We start from the raw sequence: 19,073 nt of genomic DNA, 5'->3' as shown, positions 1-19,073 counted from the left end.
ACATACATCAGTGCTTCAGTAATATCAGTTGTGTGGAAGCAAATGTTATATGAAGAATGAACATAAAGATGTAAGTCAGAAGAAAGGCAGATAATTAAAATTAAGAATAAAGAGTACCAGCAGGGAAATCTGCCTCTCTGGGACAGAAATCTTGCATAAATTGAGACAGAGTGTTTTTCTATCCTTAGATTTGTATTCATGAAGGAGATCCCCATCTAAAAATTCCTGAAATGCTTGTATAACCTAATGAGGTGCTGAGAACATCTGTTTATTTATTAATATCTTAATCTGCGCAAGATATGTTATTTGTGTTATTTGGATACGATCTTATTATACTCAAGTAAAACTTGTGTCTACTAAGTACTTGGCGCTCGAGCTATTTTTCCATGCATAAAAATTTACAAGGCTTATCTGTGTCTTGCATCTATACAGTTTTAGGATTTTCAACATCTCAGTATATTGAAAGCTACATTTACTTAAACTTCTTTTAGTATATGTTCAGGTATGTTAAACTCCTATTCAAATTCGAATCCTATATTTAGTGGTTGTTGCACTCTTCTTTACATGTTACTCTAGATGCTAAATATTCAAGATTAAATACTGGGTGAACTACCTTTATTTTTCGAGACTCTCTGTGTCTTAGTGGTAACAAGTCTCCTTTTGGAGATGGAATGCTCTTGAGTCTTCTTTTGTTCCTGCTTCAACACCCAGACCAAAGGTTTCCAAGCACAAGAAAATGTTATCAAGGTTAGGTTCTGCAGGGCGTTTGAAAGTGTTGTGCAAAGCTGCAATGGAGTTGCACCTGCTGAGGGCAGGTGGGGAATTCTTGGAGCTAGTTTGCCTAGAAGTTGTATGGGTGACAACAATTCTTGATTTATTTATTTTTTCTTGAGAATTGAGTGCTTCTTAAGCTTCTTGCACAGTGAAGCCTTGACTGCCTCATGACACTAAAATAGTTAAATTTCAGTAGTTTTCCTACAGACAAGTCAATTACAGCTGTTCTTCTGGAAGTGGTTAAGAACTCCCACTATTCAGTCCATAGCTGGTTGGCACAGTCTTGTGCCAAGAGCTACTGTCAGTGAAATTAATATTGTTCCCACGAGGTCATGTGGTGGAGTGCTGCCAATACAAATAACATGACTGCAGATTCTCAAACTGTTAAGATTGCAGCGTGAGCTTATTTCATTGTAGCTTGTTCATACGGCTTGGAGGCTGCTCCTACTCCTTGAAAATCTAAAAAGTAAGAAAAGCAGAAATTAATGGTTTAATTCAAGCCATCAGCACAGGCAGTCTTGACAGTTATCCCTTGAGATGTCCAAGGTCAGGTTGAGTGGGGCCCTGGGCAACCTGAGCTAGTTACCTGATCTAGTAGCTGGCAACCCTGCCTGTGGCAGGGGAGTTGGAACTGGATGATCTTTGAGGTCCCTTCCTACCCAAGACATTCTATGATCAGGTCTCAAAGTGACAAAAAGACAGAACAGAGCGCTGTCCTTCCCACAGCAAGTTGTTTGCCTTCCTGTGCAGAAGATAGGTACCAAGCCAGTGAGAGATGCAGCAATGAAGCAGAGATGTCCCTGGAGCACCAAATCCTCTAGGATGGACACTGCAAAATCAGATAGTCAGTTCTTAGGAACAAAGACCTTAAACATTTTGTTCAGGTATCTCATCAAAAGCAAAGTTTGTGTTGTGTACCTGAAAGGAATAATTGCACTCTTAAAAAATAGGGCTTGGGAAATTACTGTATGATCGATGTATGCAGGCAGTGGTGAAAGTGGAACTAACTCCCTGAAATAGTAAATAACATTAAAACATACCTTTCTACACTCTTTCTACACTTGTAAAGTAATTCATGTAACATCAACGTGCAGCTCATGCAGAAAAAATAAATCTCAAATATAGCCATTTTTCAAGTAAGCTAAACTGATGCAATTTACTCAAAGATATTTTCATAAATCATAATGAAAGCACTGAATTTTAACTGTCTTTTTGTACGTGATGAATTAAATATGCTCTTGTTATTGAAATCTATAAAACTGTTTATTTATTTGTAAATTGCTTTTGAATAAATTAAGATTTTAGTGGATTTTCTTATTCAATAATATGTACTTTGTATTGACATTTTAAGCTATTTATTCTGTCAGGTTTGTTCACATTTATTTGCTGAGTATTTGCCAGTATTTGAAGACTTACTCCTCTGTCTGTGGATAGGTTTTTTTCTGTAATAGTGGCAGTGGTTTTAGATATTTTTGCCTTTCGGCTGCTTGTCACATCTCATGCAGCAGAGGTGAGTCTCCCTGCAGCAAGGTCATCAGGGCAATTCGTGGGAATGCCCATAGGTCTGTACAAAGGAAAGCTAGTTTGCCTGCTGGAGAGCCTCACATAGCAGGGGGAGTGGTAGAATTTCTGTCTGTGTGATGAGTGGCTGTTAGTAATGGGTGAGATGAATCATCTGGTTAGTTGATTATCTGCTCTAAATGTTAACTTATATTTAATGTCTAATAAATGAGGGTTACTGAAGGCCAAGTTCTGGCATCAGTATTGCCTTCAGTAACATTGATGGTAGAAGTAGGTCCTTTTTTTTTGCTCAGGGACAGGGTTAGGGATTTAGCACAGGGTTGTTAGAGTAGTTTGGTTAAGTTGCAGTTGGACTTGATGATCTTTAGATCCTTTCCAACCTGAGCAATTCTATGATTCTATGATATTATAGTCACTCAGTGGCTGAGATCTGGCACTTTGGGTGATATGTTCTGGTTGTGAGTGGTGTTTCCCATGGGTCGGTCTTGGGGTCTGTCCTGTTCAATATTTTTATTGGTGACCTGGATGAGGGGATTGAATGTGCCCTCAGTAAATTCACAGATGACACCAAGCTGGGCAGGAGTGTTAATCTACCTGTGGGTAGGAAGGCCTTACAAGAGGTATTTGGACAGGCTGGATCCCTAAGGTTCTGAGGCTAACAGGACAAAATTCAACAAGGCCAAGTTTCAGCTAGATGTTGTACTAAGGGACATGGTTTAGTGGGGAAATATTGATGGTAGGTAGACAGTTGGACTGGATGATCTTGGAGGTCTTTTCCAACCTTGATGATTCTGTGATTCTTTGTTGGGAGAAGCTTTGGTGAAAGGCGATCTTCGGTGCCATGGCTGTGTCTACAGAAGCATCTGCAGTTGCTCTGCGGCTCTATGAACTTTCTCCTGTGCTTGATGAAGCTGATTCAAGGAGGAACATTAGGCTGATCAGCTGAATCAGGGAGTGATGGGATAGGAGATTATAACATTCTTTGAGTTGGAAGAGACCTACTGAAGGCATTCTTGTTCAGCCCCTGTTCTGAGTAGAAACTTGAAAGCTAGAGTGGTTGTGCAGGATCTCATCCAGACAAATAATGAAAGCTCCAGGAAGGAGCTTGGGCAGCTGCTGATCTTCCTGTAGATCCTGGCTCTGCACAACCAGCCTCTGCCAGCCTCAGAGCCAGCATCTTCTTAGCTTGTTCCAAGAACTAGTAGAAATCATAATTGGTTTGCTTGGTTTGATGGGTTGGGCTGATGATTGAGGAAGCTCTGCATAGCAGTCATGATGACTGCATGAAAGGTTATCCCTCTCTGAACCTGAAATCCAATTCCATGGAGAAGGCGGCATGGAGATTATTAAGGTTTTTTCTTTTTCTTCCCTCTTTCCATAATAATGAGCCTGAAAATGAATTTGCAGGAACCCCTGTGCTATGATGCAGCTGCTGACATATGTAGCAATAGTCTGACTACTGCCAGTGTGATGATAGTAATGATTTAACATGCTAACTTTGACTTTAGCCCTACATTCACTGGGAATTGTGATGAGCAGTTGCTCATGCAATCTTCTTTAATACCTTTAAAGAAGTGGTATTAATTAAATATGAAGATATTAGAAAAATAGGTATTGGAGAAATAGATGTATTTGACAGTGGGACCCTGTTTGAGGAGTGACATCTGTCAGGGGCTCATAGGGTTTTCCTCACTTTTCCTCACAATCTTTACATGGTGTTTTTCTTCCATAATGTCACTTTGCCATTCTAATGATGACATCCTTCACCTTGCATTTCCTAAATTTATTTTTACTGATACGAGGTTGTGAGTCAGGCTGCCTGCCTCACAGTTATTTCTTTACTAAGTCAATGTGCCATCCTGCTTGCTTTCTTTTTTTTTTTTTTTTTTTTTTTCTTTTTTTTCTTTCTTTCTTAAATTTGGAAATGTCATGAGAAAGTATTTGGCTGGCAGCCCAAGAGATGTGCCAGCAGAGAGATTTTGAAAAGCTTTGCATATGCAGACAATCCACGTTTTCCCACTCCTCATCTCTCTTCAAGATGTTGACATCTTCATTTGGATTTATGTGACAAGAAGTTGTAACCTGTCACTCGGAATGTGGTTTATTTATTGTGTGTGTTCTTTTGGAAGTTCCCAATAATCTATTAACAAATTCTATCACATTATGCAACAATTAATATTTCTAAAGATGTATTTTAATAATCATGAGAAAATACCCACCTGCTCTTTTGTGGTACCCTTCAAATCAAAACCAAACCCGATGCTGATGGTCAGAAACATGGTGGTAGATTAAAAAGGACATCTACTGAACTTAAGTGCTGAGGTTTAAAGAAAAATAAATACAGCAGCATTGCAAGTTTTTTACTGTACGGTGCCTGTTTTGTACTGAAAAAAGGGAATATGCTGCTTGGCTGTGAAATACTGGCAGCAAGGAAGAGTGAAATGCATTGAGAGGATTTTTGGTAACTTCAGGGAATGTGTGACTGAAACTGCAAGCTAGTTATCTTAATGGAGGAATGCAAATAGTCAATTAAAATGCTCTGTATATTTTCACATCATATAAAATATGATAAAAGCAGTAAAATTCTGATTATTTCTGCTTTCATATTTTAAATCCATTCTAATTGTAAGTATTAGCATATGAATTTAAAATATCCATAATGCTGTTATAAGAAAGAACAGCAAGCATGTTTTGGCTCTTTTTCTATCCTTTAAGCTATGCTTCTAGCCTGATCAGTTTACAGTTGGTTAAATGAGGTGGGATTTCTGTTTTTCTTAAGCTGACGCACTCACGTGAATTTGTGGGTGGGAGGTAACATTCCGCATTACTTGTACTCCAACACCTGTGAATTTTGTCTTGTTTTTTTGTTGGTATAGTTAACTTCCTTTTTGCGTTAGCAGAGCAAAGACACTAAGGATTTATTAGACATAGTTCCTTGAACAGTTTAATGTGGCATAAACAAGTTCTTCCTCTGAGCTCAGCTGTCCCTTCCTGCCTCCCTCATCATCCCACTGCTTCAGACTGTGCACCTCTCACCCATCTTGCTAGCATCAGCAGTGGGGAATAATCTAGGTTAAAGTCAATCATTTCTCATTAAGCCAGTTTTAAGCTATTAGTGTTTTGGTTTAGTTGAGCATGTGGTTTCATTAACACGAGATGTGGCCTAAGGCAGAGGAGTGGCAGGGGTGGGAAGGAGCGGTTGGAGGTGTAGGAGAAGCATGACCTGCTTGTCAGCAGTCTTGTTCAGTTGTGCCTTAGTCTGGTTGTGGAAATGCATCATTAGCAGAAGAGCGGTCATCTCCTTTTTTTAAGGATTATAAAGCTCTTCCAATCCAGCTGCTCCCTTCCAGCAGTTCAGTGCTCCTCTCTTTCTCTTGAATTGATCTGGTTTCAAAGTCAGCATCCTGCAGTGCATTGGAGGCATTCAGTGGAGTCATACAGAGAGGCCTGGATGTGTAGATTCTTTCTGAAGCTGGTTTTTCTCCCATGCTCTGACTGGGCAAAAGGGAAGAGAACGGCTGACCCATCCGTCTGTACTGTCTTCTATCGCTCTTTTCCCTTCCTCCCTTATTCTTAAATCGTTTGGGGCAGAGAAAAAGGCATTGCAGACAAAACTGCCTTTAATGCACTGAATTACTCTCCTTGCTAGAATAGAGAAGCTTTGAAAGTTTTAAAGGGTCATATGAAATATTAACTAGAAAAGTTTTGTTTGAAGCATAAAGACATTCAGCTGTGTTTAGTTTGGTGTGTTTTGGGAAATATAAAGATGCTTCTAAACACATTGCTTTAGTGACTGTTGTCTCAGAAATAAGTGTAAACCTGAATAGCACTGCCAGCCTTTACAAACATCAGCCATTTTCTCAATTGCCTTTCTGTTTTTGGGGAGGCAAGGATGAGCTGTGCTTAGTAGGCATCCCTTTCATGAAATAACTCATTCAGCTTCATTGCAAGTTCATTTTATACAGAAAAGGTGAGAGCAAACTCCTGGGTTTTCTTTCCTAATGGCCTTTTGGGGTGTCTCTAAACAGCTCTTTGGTCTTTACTGGGAACCCTAAATTCCAAGCTCTGCTGAGTACAGATTTCTCATGCCATAGCTTTCTGACCTTCTTCGGCTATACCCCAGTATACGAAATGTAAGATCAAAGTGATTTTCTTTATAGAAGTTTTATATTGAATCTAAAATAAATATTAATGTAGGGAGCTGTGCTGTTGATTATTCTTTATTATCCATATGGATTTTGATGGTTTTTCAGAGGAGCAGTGGGGGAAGGTTGCTTGCTATGAATGTTATCTGGCAGAAAGTCAGATGTATTCTACATTTCATATGAACACTATCTGCTGAAAGTCAGCTGGCTGCGGAACCAACTCTGCTCGCTGTGCCTTAGCAACCATGAGCAAAAATCTGCTGCCACATGGAAACAGATTGGGATTCATGACGATACTCCCTAAATGCAGCTACTGCCAAGCAGCAGTAGCAACTCATCTGTTAAACACAGCACTTATATCTTATTTCTGCATAAGAATCCTATAGAAGTGTCCAGTGTCAAATGCAAAACATTTGAAGGTGGCCAAGCAGTAACCCAAACTGGGCACATATTTTCTTTCCCTTCCTCCAGTCCTTGCCCGACATGACAAAGAACTTGGAATAAATGAGTATTTACTTGTGCAGAGGTTGTTGCTTTCTTACCTTGCACACTGGGCCGGGTGTGTCAGGAAGGTGCAGTCCTGCCTTGTGCCAGAATTCGTTTTCAGATCAGGACTGAAAGTGGGAACTTGCTGATTGTTTTAGCTGTTTGCTTGTAGCAAATCAAGCACATTTTTATCTAAGACAAAAACTCACTGCCTTTCATCAGTTGTAACGTTTTCAGTCAATTCTATCGTTATTAGGACATTATCATTTTCAGGGTTCATAATGAGAGAAAGAAATCTGTCTAGGAAAAAAATAATTACTTTTTCATTTGTGTGGAGTGGGAGAGAAGCCTGAGGGAAATTAAATAAATACCCCTGGTGGATTTTCTTTTTTTATTAATTATTTTTTTTCTGAGCAATTGTGTTGTTAGATTTGAATTATAGCGGAGGGAGAAAAGCACAAACATCTTACTGCATTTGAATGTGAATGTGGATTCAGCTTTGCTTCTGATCCTTTTGTGTACAGTTCCTCTGGTGGTTGGAAGGTGAGAACTCTCCAGCATGAATACTTGTGTAAGTGTATCTTAAGCTTGGATGCTTAAATGCTTTTTGGGAATTCTTCAGAATGCGTGATTTCCCTTGTGGTCACATTAGGCAATTTAGGATTCAGGTGCTGAGCAGTTGCAGAAATCCCCCAGTCAGGGAATTGTGATGGTCTCATTACTAGGTAGCCTGTGCTGCACCACGTGCGTTTCAAAATGTGATGATTTTCTTGCAGGCTATTTATATTTGGGGAAATAAGCCCTGATAGAGCGCAGTGCTGAAACATTTATTTAATTTTAAGCATACCAAGTAATCCAATTTGGAATGCATGAAGTACTATACGACATTCTTTAGGGACATAGTGGTAGTGCCCTGAAACCATGAGCACATTTTTTCTTATATTTATGCATAAAAATGTACCGAGAGCTACTTATCAGTGTGAAAGTGAGCATGTGTGTGTGTATGCAAATTAAGCTCTGATCAAATAGACGTATATATACAAATGTGTTGTAACAGGTGAAGTTTGGTTGTACGTTGCAAGCTCTTGACAGTATTATGCACAGTATTGGTAACACAGCCAGTTAAGAAACTAATTATTTGAAAAACTTGGAATGGAAGCTTAAGCACTTTGCTGGAGGGGGAGATCTCTGATTCTGCCTGCTCTTGTTACTTTGAGATTTAAAGTAAATCCCTTTTTTCCTTCGTTTAAATATTTTACAATCTTAGTATAAAAAAACAAAACAAAACCCAACTAAACAATTCTTCCCAATTTTTTGCCCAAGCTTTCTTTTCTTGCTAGCTGCACAGGGATACTTGAAGCTCTTAGAAGAAAAACAAAACACTTGTATATTATATCTGAAGTTACTGTTTCCCTATTATGTCTAAGGCCTCTTCTGTGGTGTTACAGTTTGGCTTCTAGTGCAGACAGGTTGCTGGCTGCTGCCACTGTACTAAATCCCCATGGAGGAAAGCACTTAAATTTGAGCTCCAAGCACTGTTGCTCTGTGTCTTTCTGAGCATGATGGAGATTAAATTGCTAGCAGATGTATGGAGCATCACTGATGCTACTGCAACTGCACTGCTGGCATTGGCAGAAACATCAGCAGTTGTTGGAACAGCTTGGGCAGGGAGAGCACAGGAAACCTGGAGGCAACATATCTGAAGCAGGGATGAAGCCAAATCAGAATCCAAGATCTGAAAACTAGGAGAAAATATAAATGCATCTCCAGAAAGTGTGTCTGAGAACACCCTCTGCAGTAAACTTATCCCTTGGTTAGAATATTAACCACTTTCTAGTAAATACAGATTGAATTGCATTAGTAAAGCCAATTTGATGCACTGCTAAGTGAAAAACTAACTCAGCATCTTGCACTGATGTAATGCTTGGTCTTCCAAACGATGACCAAAGTGCCCTTCTTAGAATACCTTGCGTGTTGTCTAGCATGCTGTGGGTAAACTTGTTTCTGAGCCTTTCAGAAGTCAGACTGTGCTTTCATATTTAAATATTATCATCAGTAGCTTTGCTAATCTTTAAGTAATGGGAGAGATTCTCAAGATCTTTAAAAATAATTCTCCAGTTGATGCAGTACTAATTTAAACCCAGGTACTGACCTTGCTCGGAAGTAGCAGTCATTAAATTAGTGGCTGCTTTTAAAAGGCAGCTTGGAGTGCTTGAGCTGATCACTTGTGTTGGAAAGGAGGGTGTTCTGTTTGTTTTTCTCAAATTAATCTCTAGTCACTTTATTTGAATCCTCTTGTTCTGTTAATACTACCGCTCTACTCCCTGTGTTTCTAGAGGTTTTAAATATTGCTGTAAAATCCTTTATAACTCTTCCCAATTTCAGAATGTGTTATTGGTGGTATACACATATTTGAATCCTAGCAGTGCTGTTCCAATACCTGCTCCTGGGCCCTGTCCCTGCTGTCCTCTTCAGTCTCATGCTGGTAATGTTCCTATGCTGGCATATCCCCCACTTGAGTGTCATAGGAGAGCCTTCCCAGTGTGCTGGGGCAGCTCTTACCCCATCCTGAGGCTGAATGGGAATGCCCACTCCATGCCCACCTCTAGGCCTGGCACAGCCCCTCCTCAGACTGGTGCAGAGGTTTGAGAGAAGCCAACTATGGGAGAAGCCAGGCCTGGAATGTGGCCCGTGGCGTGGGCTGCGGTGGCTGTTTCAAAGTGGTTTTCAGTACAGATGAGTTGTTTGCTTGATGACATGAATTTGCTTTAAAAGCATGTTATGGCTCATTCCAGGAGTTATTTACAAACATATTTTGAATTTTGTTTGCGGTAGAAGTGGGTGATCACTGTGGAGGAACAGCTTTTATTTACCAGATACCTTCAGAGAGGAGTGGCACATCCCCTCAGCATTGACAAGAAAGATCTTTTTTTTCCTGTCCTATTCCAGAATACCACTTCCAAGTTTTGGGGGGGACTTGTGGCTCTCCTATACAATTTCCATTTTCTTGTATTTGCAGAAATGTCCTGTAGACAGATACCCACCTAAGCATGTTGTCTTAGGCTATAATTTATGCTTACTCTGAACTTGTCTGGGTTCAGGCTACCACCAAAAGAAGCAGTTATGCTGTCCTGCTCTCCCATCACTCAGAGTTGTGAATCCTTTCTGCTGGGCACCAGAGCTCTGTGTGATTTGAAGGATAAACTAGAAACATTTTTTGCACTACTTGCTTTCAGGCTGAGTGGCTTTTTACAAACTCCTTGGAAGTAATTCATAACTCCAGCCATCATCTAACAGCTGAGTATGTGCCAAAGTGGGCACTGTTTCAATTCTCCTTATGTCCTAGTTCTCTGTAGTCTGGAGAAAAAGAGATGCTGCCATTATACCTACCTCTTTTTTATTGCTTTGTGTGTGTGCAGTTATGTGGGGGGGCTTAGTTAAGTGCAGCCCAACAGAATGTTTCACTGCAAGTCGAAAGTCAGTTTTGCAGCCTCATGCTTTCTCACTTCACAGCAATTTAGTGTCCCCTCAGGTGCACTGCCTTAGCAAGACCGTGGTGGCTGAGGCAGCAAACCCTGGAAGGTGGGCAAATTTATGTCTAATTCCTTCTCTGTGTCTGTTTTGAGATGCTAAATGGAATTGGCTTTATAACGATACCGGCATTAATGCCAGCCTGGGGACTGAGTGGGAAGGGGCACAGCAGTATCTAAACTTGGGCTGTGCTGTAGTAAGGGTGGTTTGTTGAATGAAATGCTTGGACACAAGTCAGTTGAAGTGTTGGTATATAAGGCTGTTGCAGCATCGAGGTGTTAATGACATGCCTGCTAGAAAGACTAAGTGGTTCTGGAGGCAATGTTGTGGTCTTACAACATATTTGTTGTGTATGGGTGTGAGAAATGAAGCTTTTATGTTGTAGTATTTCTTTATGGAGCTGCTGTTATGCATGGAACTACACTAACATTTGTGATGGGCATGGAATTGTAAACAGATACTTCTGTCATTCCTTGCTGCTTCCCTTCTCTTTATAAGAATACATTTCCAGAAATATGAGGTGAGAAAGCAGGTGGTAGTACTGAAATATGGATTCTGTAATTCTTACAGTGTGAGAAGGATGATTTTCTTGTGATTACAGTGTGCCACATGTGAATTGGATCCTTCTCAAAGTGAAGAATTGATTACCTGGTCTGCAAGTTGGAATAATGCAAGCAAGCACTGCATGGTCCTCCTATTGTTCTGCCAGTGCACCTGCACAATGTCTTTTGTTCCAGTTCCAGGCTTCTTCTAGGCAGCGTTTCCTCATATGTTGTGTAGCTTGTAGTGACATATAAGTTGCCAGTGAACAGCAGAGTAGGCAATATCTTGTCTTTTAACACTGGCAGGATGTGGAAGTAACATGACAACTATGGATGAGATAACCTGACTCTAGTATAGATGTTTATCCCTATTTGCCTTCCAGAAATATACTCTTGATTTCATAACTTTCAGTCCACAGTCCTTGAACAGCAGCAAGTTTTTGGCAATTGCGTTTCCTTAAAGAGTTACTTGTCTATTTCCTTTCTATATTTTCAAATATGAAACTTTTCTAATTTCACAGTTTGAGTTGTTATTCTCACATTATATGTATCACATTGTATAGAGAACAGAAATTCTATCTTTTCTCTGTGCTGTTTCATCATTTTGTATAATGGTATCTCTCCTAATCTCTCCTAGGTCATAGTCTTTTCTTTTTCATCTCATCTTATAATGTATCCAAGTCCTTCATTATTCCTACTAATATCATTGTTTGAATCCCGTCTTACTTTGGAGCATCTGTTTCTGAGGTACTATTACCAGTGCAGTATGTGGCACAACAGAGATAATGCTGGTGTGTGTTATAGCAGTGCTACTTCCCTGTTAGTCACCATTTGATTCCTCGTTTATCCTTATACAAGGCAGTGTTTTCATGTAATTAAGAGTTTAATTTAAGAAGAGTGATATTCTTTGAGAGGTTCTGTGACCCTGAGGTGTTGTTACTGAATTGATAAAGTTTGTTTGAAGAGATGTTAGGGCAAACGTAATTACATTTTCCCCCTTCTGGTACATACTGCTTTCATGATGGTCTTTTCATCTAGAGTTTTTTAGGTTTATCTTGAAACACTTCCTTGTCATTTCTGGCCATTTCTGACCGAAATAATAAGGGCTCTTTATGGAATTTGTTATTGCTCATTTTCTTTTCCAGATCCAGAATAAACATAGCTAAAAATACAGAAGTGACTTTACCTACCCGTTTCCCTAATATTAAATGTCTTAGTTTGAAGCTTCTGCTTGACTACTCAAATAACTTGATAAATTCTTATTTAGATTTCAACAGCTAAAATACCTTTATTAAACAAAACAAAAACAAAAAACTAAAGTTCTACCAAACTGTCTTACAGACACTGTCCAGAAGAATTTCAAATCCATACCTGGAAACTCCTTCAAACAAGGTATTTGTTAAGCTTCATTTTGATTCCACTTTGTAAAACAGTGTATTAGGAATATCTTTGCTTTGTTTCAACCCCTTCATTGTAGCTTTGAAGACCCTTGTGGATGTAGCCTGCCATTAAATCCCGTTAATGAGTTATAATCTGAATGTCTTAGAAATGGTTCATTTCTATTACTGAGTTTTCCAGCGAAGCTGTGAAGTCTGGTATGCACTTGCTTCCTAGCCACCTAAGCTACTCCCATGACTTAACTTAGTTCTGTACTGTTTTGGAGTGAGAACTCTGCATTTTTACATCTCACTGTACTTTAATGCCAAATGATTGTTTTATGTTCTTTGAAAGATCCAAGGACATATGAACCGAAAGAAGTGAAACCATGATATTGATTTTCTTTCAAGTTAGTTATTTGTATTACTGCTATGGTTTGTTGGGACTGGGAAGAAATGTGGCCGCATATGACTAAGTTAAATTTGTCAATAAGGAGTAGTAAGTGGAATCTTAGTAAAACATGCTTTTATGGAAGATGGAATTAGGTCCTGTTTTGATCGACCCATCTGCAGCCTTAAGGTGTAAAGTGAAAATCAGGCATGGGAGAACCCAAACATTCATTTATTCTTGTGTCAAGGTACAGAGGAACTGACCTGTAGCTGTCACACTGTACCTTGAAAGTTTCTATACAAAAAGAAAAAAACAACAACAATGAAATGGCATTTTGACATGTATTAAATTGTTTAACACAAAAACATCTGGAATAACTGTAATTGTGTTTGTGATTTTTCAAAAGTTGATAGTCTTTCTGACTTCCTAGAGTAACGTTTTAATCTGAACATATCTTCAGCTCATGGGGGTGTTCACAGCTAGTGATAAGACTGGGTATGGTAGAAGTTAGGGTGTGTTTTCTGTGAGGCTTTGATTGTTTATTTGTCATTTATCCGAGGAGAAGGTATTGCTCAGGAGGAGGGAGCAGAGAGTGGCAAAAGCAATGCGCTACAATGGGAATAAGTCCCTGTTTGTCACACTTTTCAATTTCTTTTTTCATTCAGATTTATGGAGAAAGTTCCTCCTGTGCTGGGAGAGCTCTCAGGAATATTTTTACACTGCAAGCTTCTGATCTGATTAAAGACAGGGTGTACCTTACTGGAATTTGCAGGTAACCTGAGGTCATTCATTTTAACCAACTGGATGGGGTTTTATTTACATATATCTTGATTTGATATATTTGATTTGATTTGATAAGAAACCAAATTCTGAGTGTGAGATCTTGTGTGTTTTACCAAGAAGTCAAATATATATGTATTTTTAATCATTTAAAAATGTATTTTAGCATCTTTTCTTGTGTTACTTTTTCACATGTCAGAAAGCAGCAGTGGCCCGACTTGTCCATTAATTTAATTGCTTGTAGATTCGTATACAGTTCTGTTTGTTGCTTGCTGAAAAGAATGCTAGATTCAGCCGTGATCTGATGTTATGGAAGAGGTTAATTGGATTCCTAGGATTTATGTGCACAGTGATTTTTGCATGTAATTTATGGAATATTTCTGTAACAAAGTAATTTTCAGTTTGTGTTACACTACAGAATAATTGCTTCCTCCTATTTTCAATTACACTAAAATATGTGTTGCTATTGTAACACCATTCATATATATTTAAGAAAAGCCATAATTTTTTTAAATGAATTAAAAAGAATTTTACCAATAATATGGAAGATGAAGTACATCCTAGAGCAACACTCAAGGTCTTACACAGATATTGTGTGGTTGTATTGCTTGTGACTATGCTCTGAAATAAAATAAGATCCAGCTTTTAGCCTCGGGATTTTATGTAGCTCTTGCACGTTTGCAGATGACTGTCTGTATGTAGCACAAATAGATAAAAAAAGAAATATTCTATACTGGGACAATTGCCACATGATTTACGTATGTAAGGGAACTTACTAATCTAATATGAGTTTTCTCGTTGTAACCGGGGGCATTCTTGCCAGAACAATTTCTTTCCTTGAAGTAACTAGGGTTACAAAAAGAAGTAATTGAGACAAAGGGCTTGTTCTGCTGAGCAAGAGGATTACCTCTATAAAACTTAAAGAAACCACTGTATTATAGAACAGCATTTTAACATTATCTCTTATACTGCAGTAATGCTTTGCCTGTTTTCTTTCAGGAGAAGCTGTGTTGGATCAGAACTGGTAGACTGGCTATTGGAGCACTGCCCTTTTGTTAAGTGCAGATCTACTGCAGTTGGAGTATGGCAGCTGCTTCTGGATATGGGCATTATATTATCTGGTGAGTATGATAGTATTTGTAAGTAAGGAATACCATTGAGCTTTTTTTCTGCATTGTGTAATCACATTTTTGATGGAAAAGGAAAAAGGGAGAAAAAAAGCATATAGGTCAATTCTTAGTGACTAAATTGCTTATTTTGCTACTTCCTTGGTAGGCCTGCATTTGTGACCTTTCATTTCATAAATACCAAAGATGAATCTCTCTTTTCAGGCAAGTTCCTTACTTCTCCTTTAGTAAACATAATTGCCTATTGCCAAGTTGCAGTCAGGGTGCATGTCTCTTCTGGCCTATTTTGTTTTTCTTCTCAACCTTTTTGATTTTTCATAAGATACTGGCTGTTCGGTCTCTGCAAATCACCAGTTCACTAGATGACTTGTCTGGCAGTTAGGGATTTCCCCTGCCACTGTTTTTCATAGATCAGAGTACAACAGATTGAGAGAAGATTCAGCTCCTGGAGAAAACTGTGGTGCCAGGTTCTACTCACTTGCCTCTCCTTCCCCTCCAAATTTAAGGGTCTGGTCCAGATTCTGTGGTTTGTGACAACAGAACTGGTAACCAGCCTCTGGAAACCTTACAGACTCCACTCCTGGTGGCACCACTTGGGTAGCATGGTGTATTCTCAGCACTGGGATTTGTGCTAGACGCTTCCTTTTCCTCCTTGCAAGAGGATGAGGTGTTGCAGAAGACTTCTCTGTATGTAAGCTGACACTCAGTGTATGTGTAAAAGCTTTATCCTTATCCAGTTACACTGACAGTATGTCTGATAATGCAGCCTTGGCAAGAGTTGAGTGACACCCTCAGCAGGAACTCCCTCTTTTGGCTGTGGAACCTGTCATTTGATCCCAGTTTAATTGCAGATATGCCAGAGAAGATGACAGCTGTTTGTATTGCTACATTATCCTACTCAAGACTGTTCTACAGAACCAGTACCCTTGAGTTGTAACAGGGGCTGGGATGATGATGGGCCAAGCATTAGATTATTGCCATTAAAAGCAGTGAGTTTATGAACGTGCTGTGAAGATGTTCATCATGAAATCATTTCAACTCTTTTTTTAAAAAAAAGTTTTTCTCTTCAAGCCATATCTCCTCATTCCAAACTGTTTCCAAAACAGTTCAGTCAGCAATTTTAAAGTTTCAATATCAGGAACCTGAATATCTACATGCTGAGATTTTGGAATTGTTCAGTTTGGAGGCACTAAATTAATGCTAGAAGGCAGGATTGTTTCTATACTGTTTGTGATCCTTTTGGACCTGTGTGGTGGTGCAACTCAGAATTAAATCCAGGTGCAATACAGTACAAGTTGGGAACACAGAACCCTTATGTGGTAAAAGTTTAATCTAATGTTATTTTTTTCTAACAGTGGACCGAGAACTCTATTTTCGAGACACTTATGCTTTCTACCAGTTCTCAGCGGATGAATGTACCTACCTTTTCTGTGAATTTGAGAAGGAGGGAGGTTGGAAGAATGCTGTAAAGCTCCTACTTCAACTACTGCCATTGTCTCCTCCCAGGATTGACATGTGCAACCTGTAAGTAGACATCTACATATGTTTTAAAGTTAGGATTGTTTTTGTATACAGCTGAATTGTCAATGGCACTATTTACCACCAAACCACTGTGCAAATGAGCCAGCTTTCTACTACTCAGGGTTGAGAAGCTTTGTAGAAACGGGTCTCTCAATTATCTGCACTGTGATTAGCATCTGAGAAAGTCGTTGGTGCTAGATAAATGGCAGCACTCCTCTTGGTGTTGTTTAGATACTGTGGTTCTTTTTTATTACCTTGCGACTGTTGCTTGCTATACTACCTACCCAAGCTGCTCTATTTTTTGGAGGTGTCTCCTCCTGCATTTGGATGTTTGGCACTAATTTGACAGTAAGCATGCTGTGGAGCTGTTTGACTAGCAGCTTAGATGCCTTTGTCCTTGGTCATCTTCAGCAATCAGGTGGATAGAGTGAAAGATTAAGAATGTAATAGCTCCAGTCATCTGTTTTTAGTTTGCTGTTGCATGTTTGTCAGAGCTCTGTTGTCTCATGTTTTTATCTCTCATATATTCCATTTAAGAGTTTCCCTTCCTATGTTTCCTCTTCCACCTAACTCATGGATGTGTATGGGGTTTATGTGGCAGGGATTTGGTAGTGGGAGAGACACAGGGATAGCCTTCGAGCAGGATCCAGAAATTCCCCATGTCAGCTCAGAGCCAGTTCTGGTTGTTCCAAAAAAAGGACCTGCTGCTGGCTAGGGATGAGCCATGAGCAATGCTGGTTGCACCTATTTAAGAAAGAGTGAATGCTGCACTGCAACTGTAGGAATGGAGTGATTAATGTGAAAGAAATAGTCCTGCAGCCATCAGTGTCGGTACAGAAGGAGAGCAGGAGATGCCCCAGGTACAGAGCAGGGGTTCTCTACAGCCCAAGGAGAAACCTCCCCTATCCACAGTGCGACAGTGGATATGGCTGAAGGGGCAGCAGCCCATGGGTACCCCAACTGGAGTGGCAGAAATGAAGTGTTACTGACTGACTGCAGCTTCCAGTCCCCATTCTCCTGTGCTGCCACGGAGAGGAAGTAGAAGGGAGTGGTTGAGGGGAAGGTGGTTTTGGTTTACTTTTAATTCTCACTGCTCTAGTCTGTTATTAGTAGGCAATAAATTATATTAATCTCCTTATGCTGAGTCTGTTTTGCCTTTGATGGTAACTGATGAGTGATCTCCCAGTCTGTATATCAATCCTCAAGCCCTTTTCCTCCTTATTTTCTCCCTCTCTAATTTTGAGGAGGGGTAGTGGGAGTTTTCAGCAACCCTTGAATTCACCATGGGGTGTTAATATACCTTCTGTGCTAAAACAGCTGCATGCTAAATGTTGTCTATTTACAGCAGCTAGAAAGAGCCGTACTTGTTTGTGTCCCAGCAAGAGGCCAAAATACAGAAAAAGGCGTCAGTGAGAGGTCTGGAGGCTCATGACCCCTCATGCCTTGGCTGAGCTGCAGGAACTGGCTAGAGTTGATGAGCTGGGTTAAATTCTTTCATTGTCCCTAGTGTGATGAAGCCTCAAACATGATACTTAAGCTGTGGAGAATTCTTACTTTGGCAGCAGAATGATTTTCTCTTCTCTTTAATGCCAGATACAATTTTATTTATTTATTTATTTGTAACAAAATGTTCCTTCTCTATGTGGCAGACATTAAAAACACACTCAAATAAATGTATTACAGAAATAATCAGAAAGAGCATAAAGTGCAAAGTGCCTGGAAATGTCTCAAGCTCAGTTTCTTAAATTGAGGCATTCAGTCTGTGTCTTAAATGTGGTGAGCTGATTGCAAAAGAACTCAATAACTTCTGTGCTTTCCTCAAGGCAGAATCTTGATCACTGCTCCTGTTGCTGACTGCCCTCATGACCAGAAACTGGCAGTTCTAGGGTGAAGCTTTCTCTGAAAATGCATTTATTTGGTCAACTCGAGTGAGCGCTGACAAGGGATGAAGCCCATAAATTGTCTAAAGTAGGAGTTGAGTGTGATCTTCTAAGCAGATGACTCATGTGGAACAAAACCTTTGAATAGTTTTGGAAACAGAAATTCTTGTCATCTGGTCTACTTGAGTAGTAAACAATTTTGCTGTTTCTTAAGCAATCGGGGCTATTTCATCTTGATTTCAGTGGGAATTGTGGTTTTCCTCATTATCACTGCAAACGAGGCCACTTGTCATGGTTCACGACTACTTGTAGAAAGGCTTTCACTGAAAAAGGCAAACCAAATAGTTTGTACTGACATGTTACACAAAGGATGCTGGATAAAAGAATGGGTTCAAGACTTTTCAGGTTCAAGTTAAAAATGTGCCAGACATGCTGACCTTGGCCAGATTTCCTCCATTTTACTGCCAGCTTTGCTCTTTCATCATTTCATTGTAACTGGCATTTCTTGTGGAGGATGCTCCCTGTCACAGAAATTGAACAATTATTCTTTAATGTACCTTTCCAGCTCCTTCCTGCTCACATTATTCAAATTTTAGTCAAAGCTGGATTCCTTTTGGGGATGTTGTCACTGAAGAGTTATTTTCTGGAGATTTTACCTGTCAGATTGAAGAGGTGCTTTTTTTAAAGTACATATTGAAGGATATGAATGTTAAGTAGTGTTACAGTCTCTAGGGAAGGTGATACTTAAAGGGAAAGGTGGGTTTTCCAGTTTCAAAATTCTCCGTGCCTGACACACATAATAAAATGCTAAAAAACAATCTGAAAGTGAATAGATGTGATGAGGTCTGTGTTAAAGTCATTCCTTCAAGTTAAATAAACTGATGTGTTTCTTTTAATGAAGAAAGGCAATTCTAAAAATCTTTTCATACAGTGAGTGTTTATCTGACTAAATACACATTTAGTTGTTTTTGATACCATTAACATTGTCTTTTTGTACCT

At 39.4% G+C, this 19,073-nt stretch overlaps 1 protein-coding gene across 6 annotated transcripts in view; it reads left to right on the top strand.

Moving 5' to 3' along the window:
* Positions 1-19,073, top strand: part of RAPGEF5 (Rap guanine nucleotide exchange factor 5) — a 142,728-nt gene that overhangs the window by 16,318 nt on the left and 107,337 nt on the right. For all 6 annotated transcript variants that reach the window (XM_015853736.1, XM_015853739.2, XM_015853738.2 and 3 more), the window contains exons 2-5: positions 12,341-12,391; positions 13,432-13,538; positions 14,546-14,667; positions 16,029-16,197. In XM_015853736.1, the coding sequence (XP_015709222.1) occupies positions 12,341-12,391; positions 13,432-13,538; positions 14,546-14,667; positions 16,029-16,197 (449 nt within the window). The remainder of the gene's footprint in view (positions 1-12,340; positions 12,392-13,431; positions 13,539-14,545; positions 14,668-16,028; positions 16,198-19,073) is intronic.

The sequence above is a fragment of the Coturnix japonica genome, chromosome 2, assembly GCF_001577835.2.
Source record: "Coturnix japonica isolate 7356 chromosome 2, Coturnix japonica 2.1, whole genome shotgun sequence".
Lineage (NCBI taxonomy): Eukaryota > Metazoa > Chordata > Aves > Galliformes > Phasianidae > Coturnix > Coturnix japonica.
Note: the sequence above shows the minus strand (reverse complement) of the source record. Positions and strands in the feature narration are given on the sequence as shown.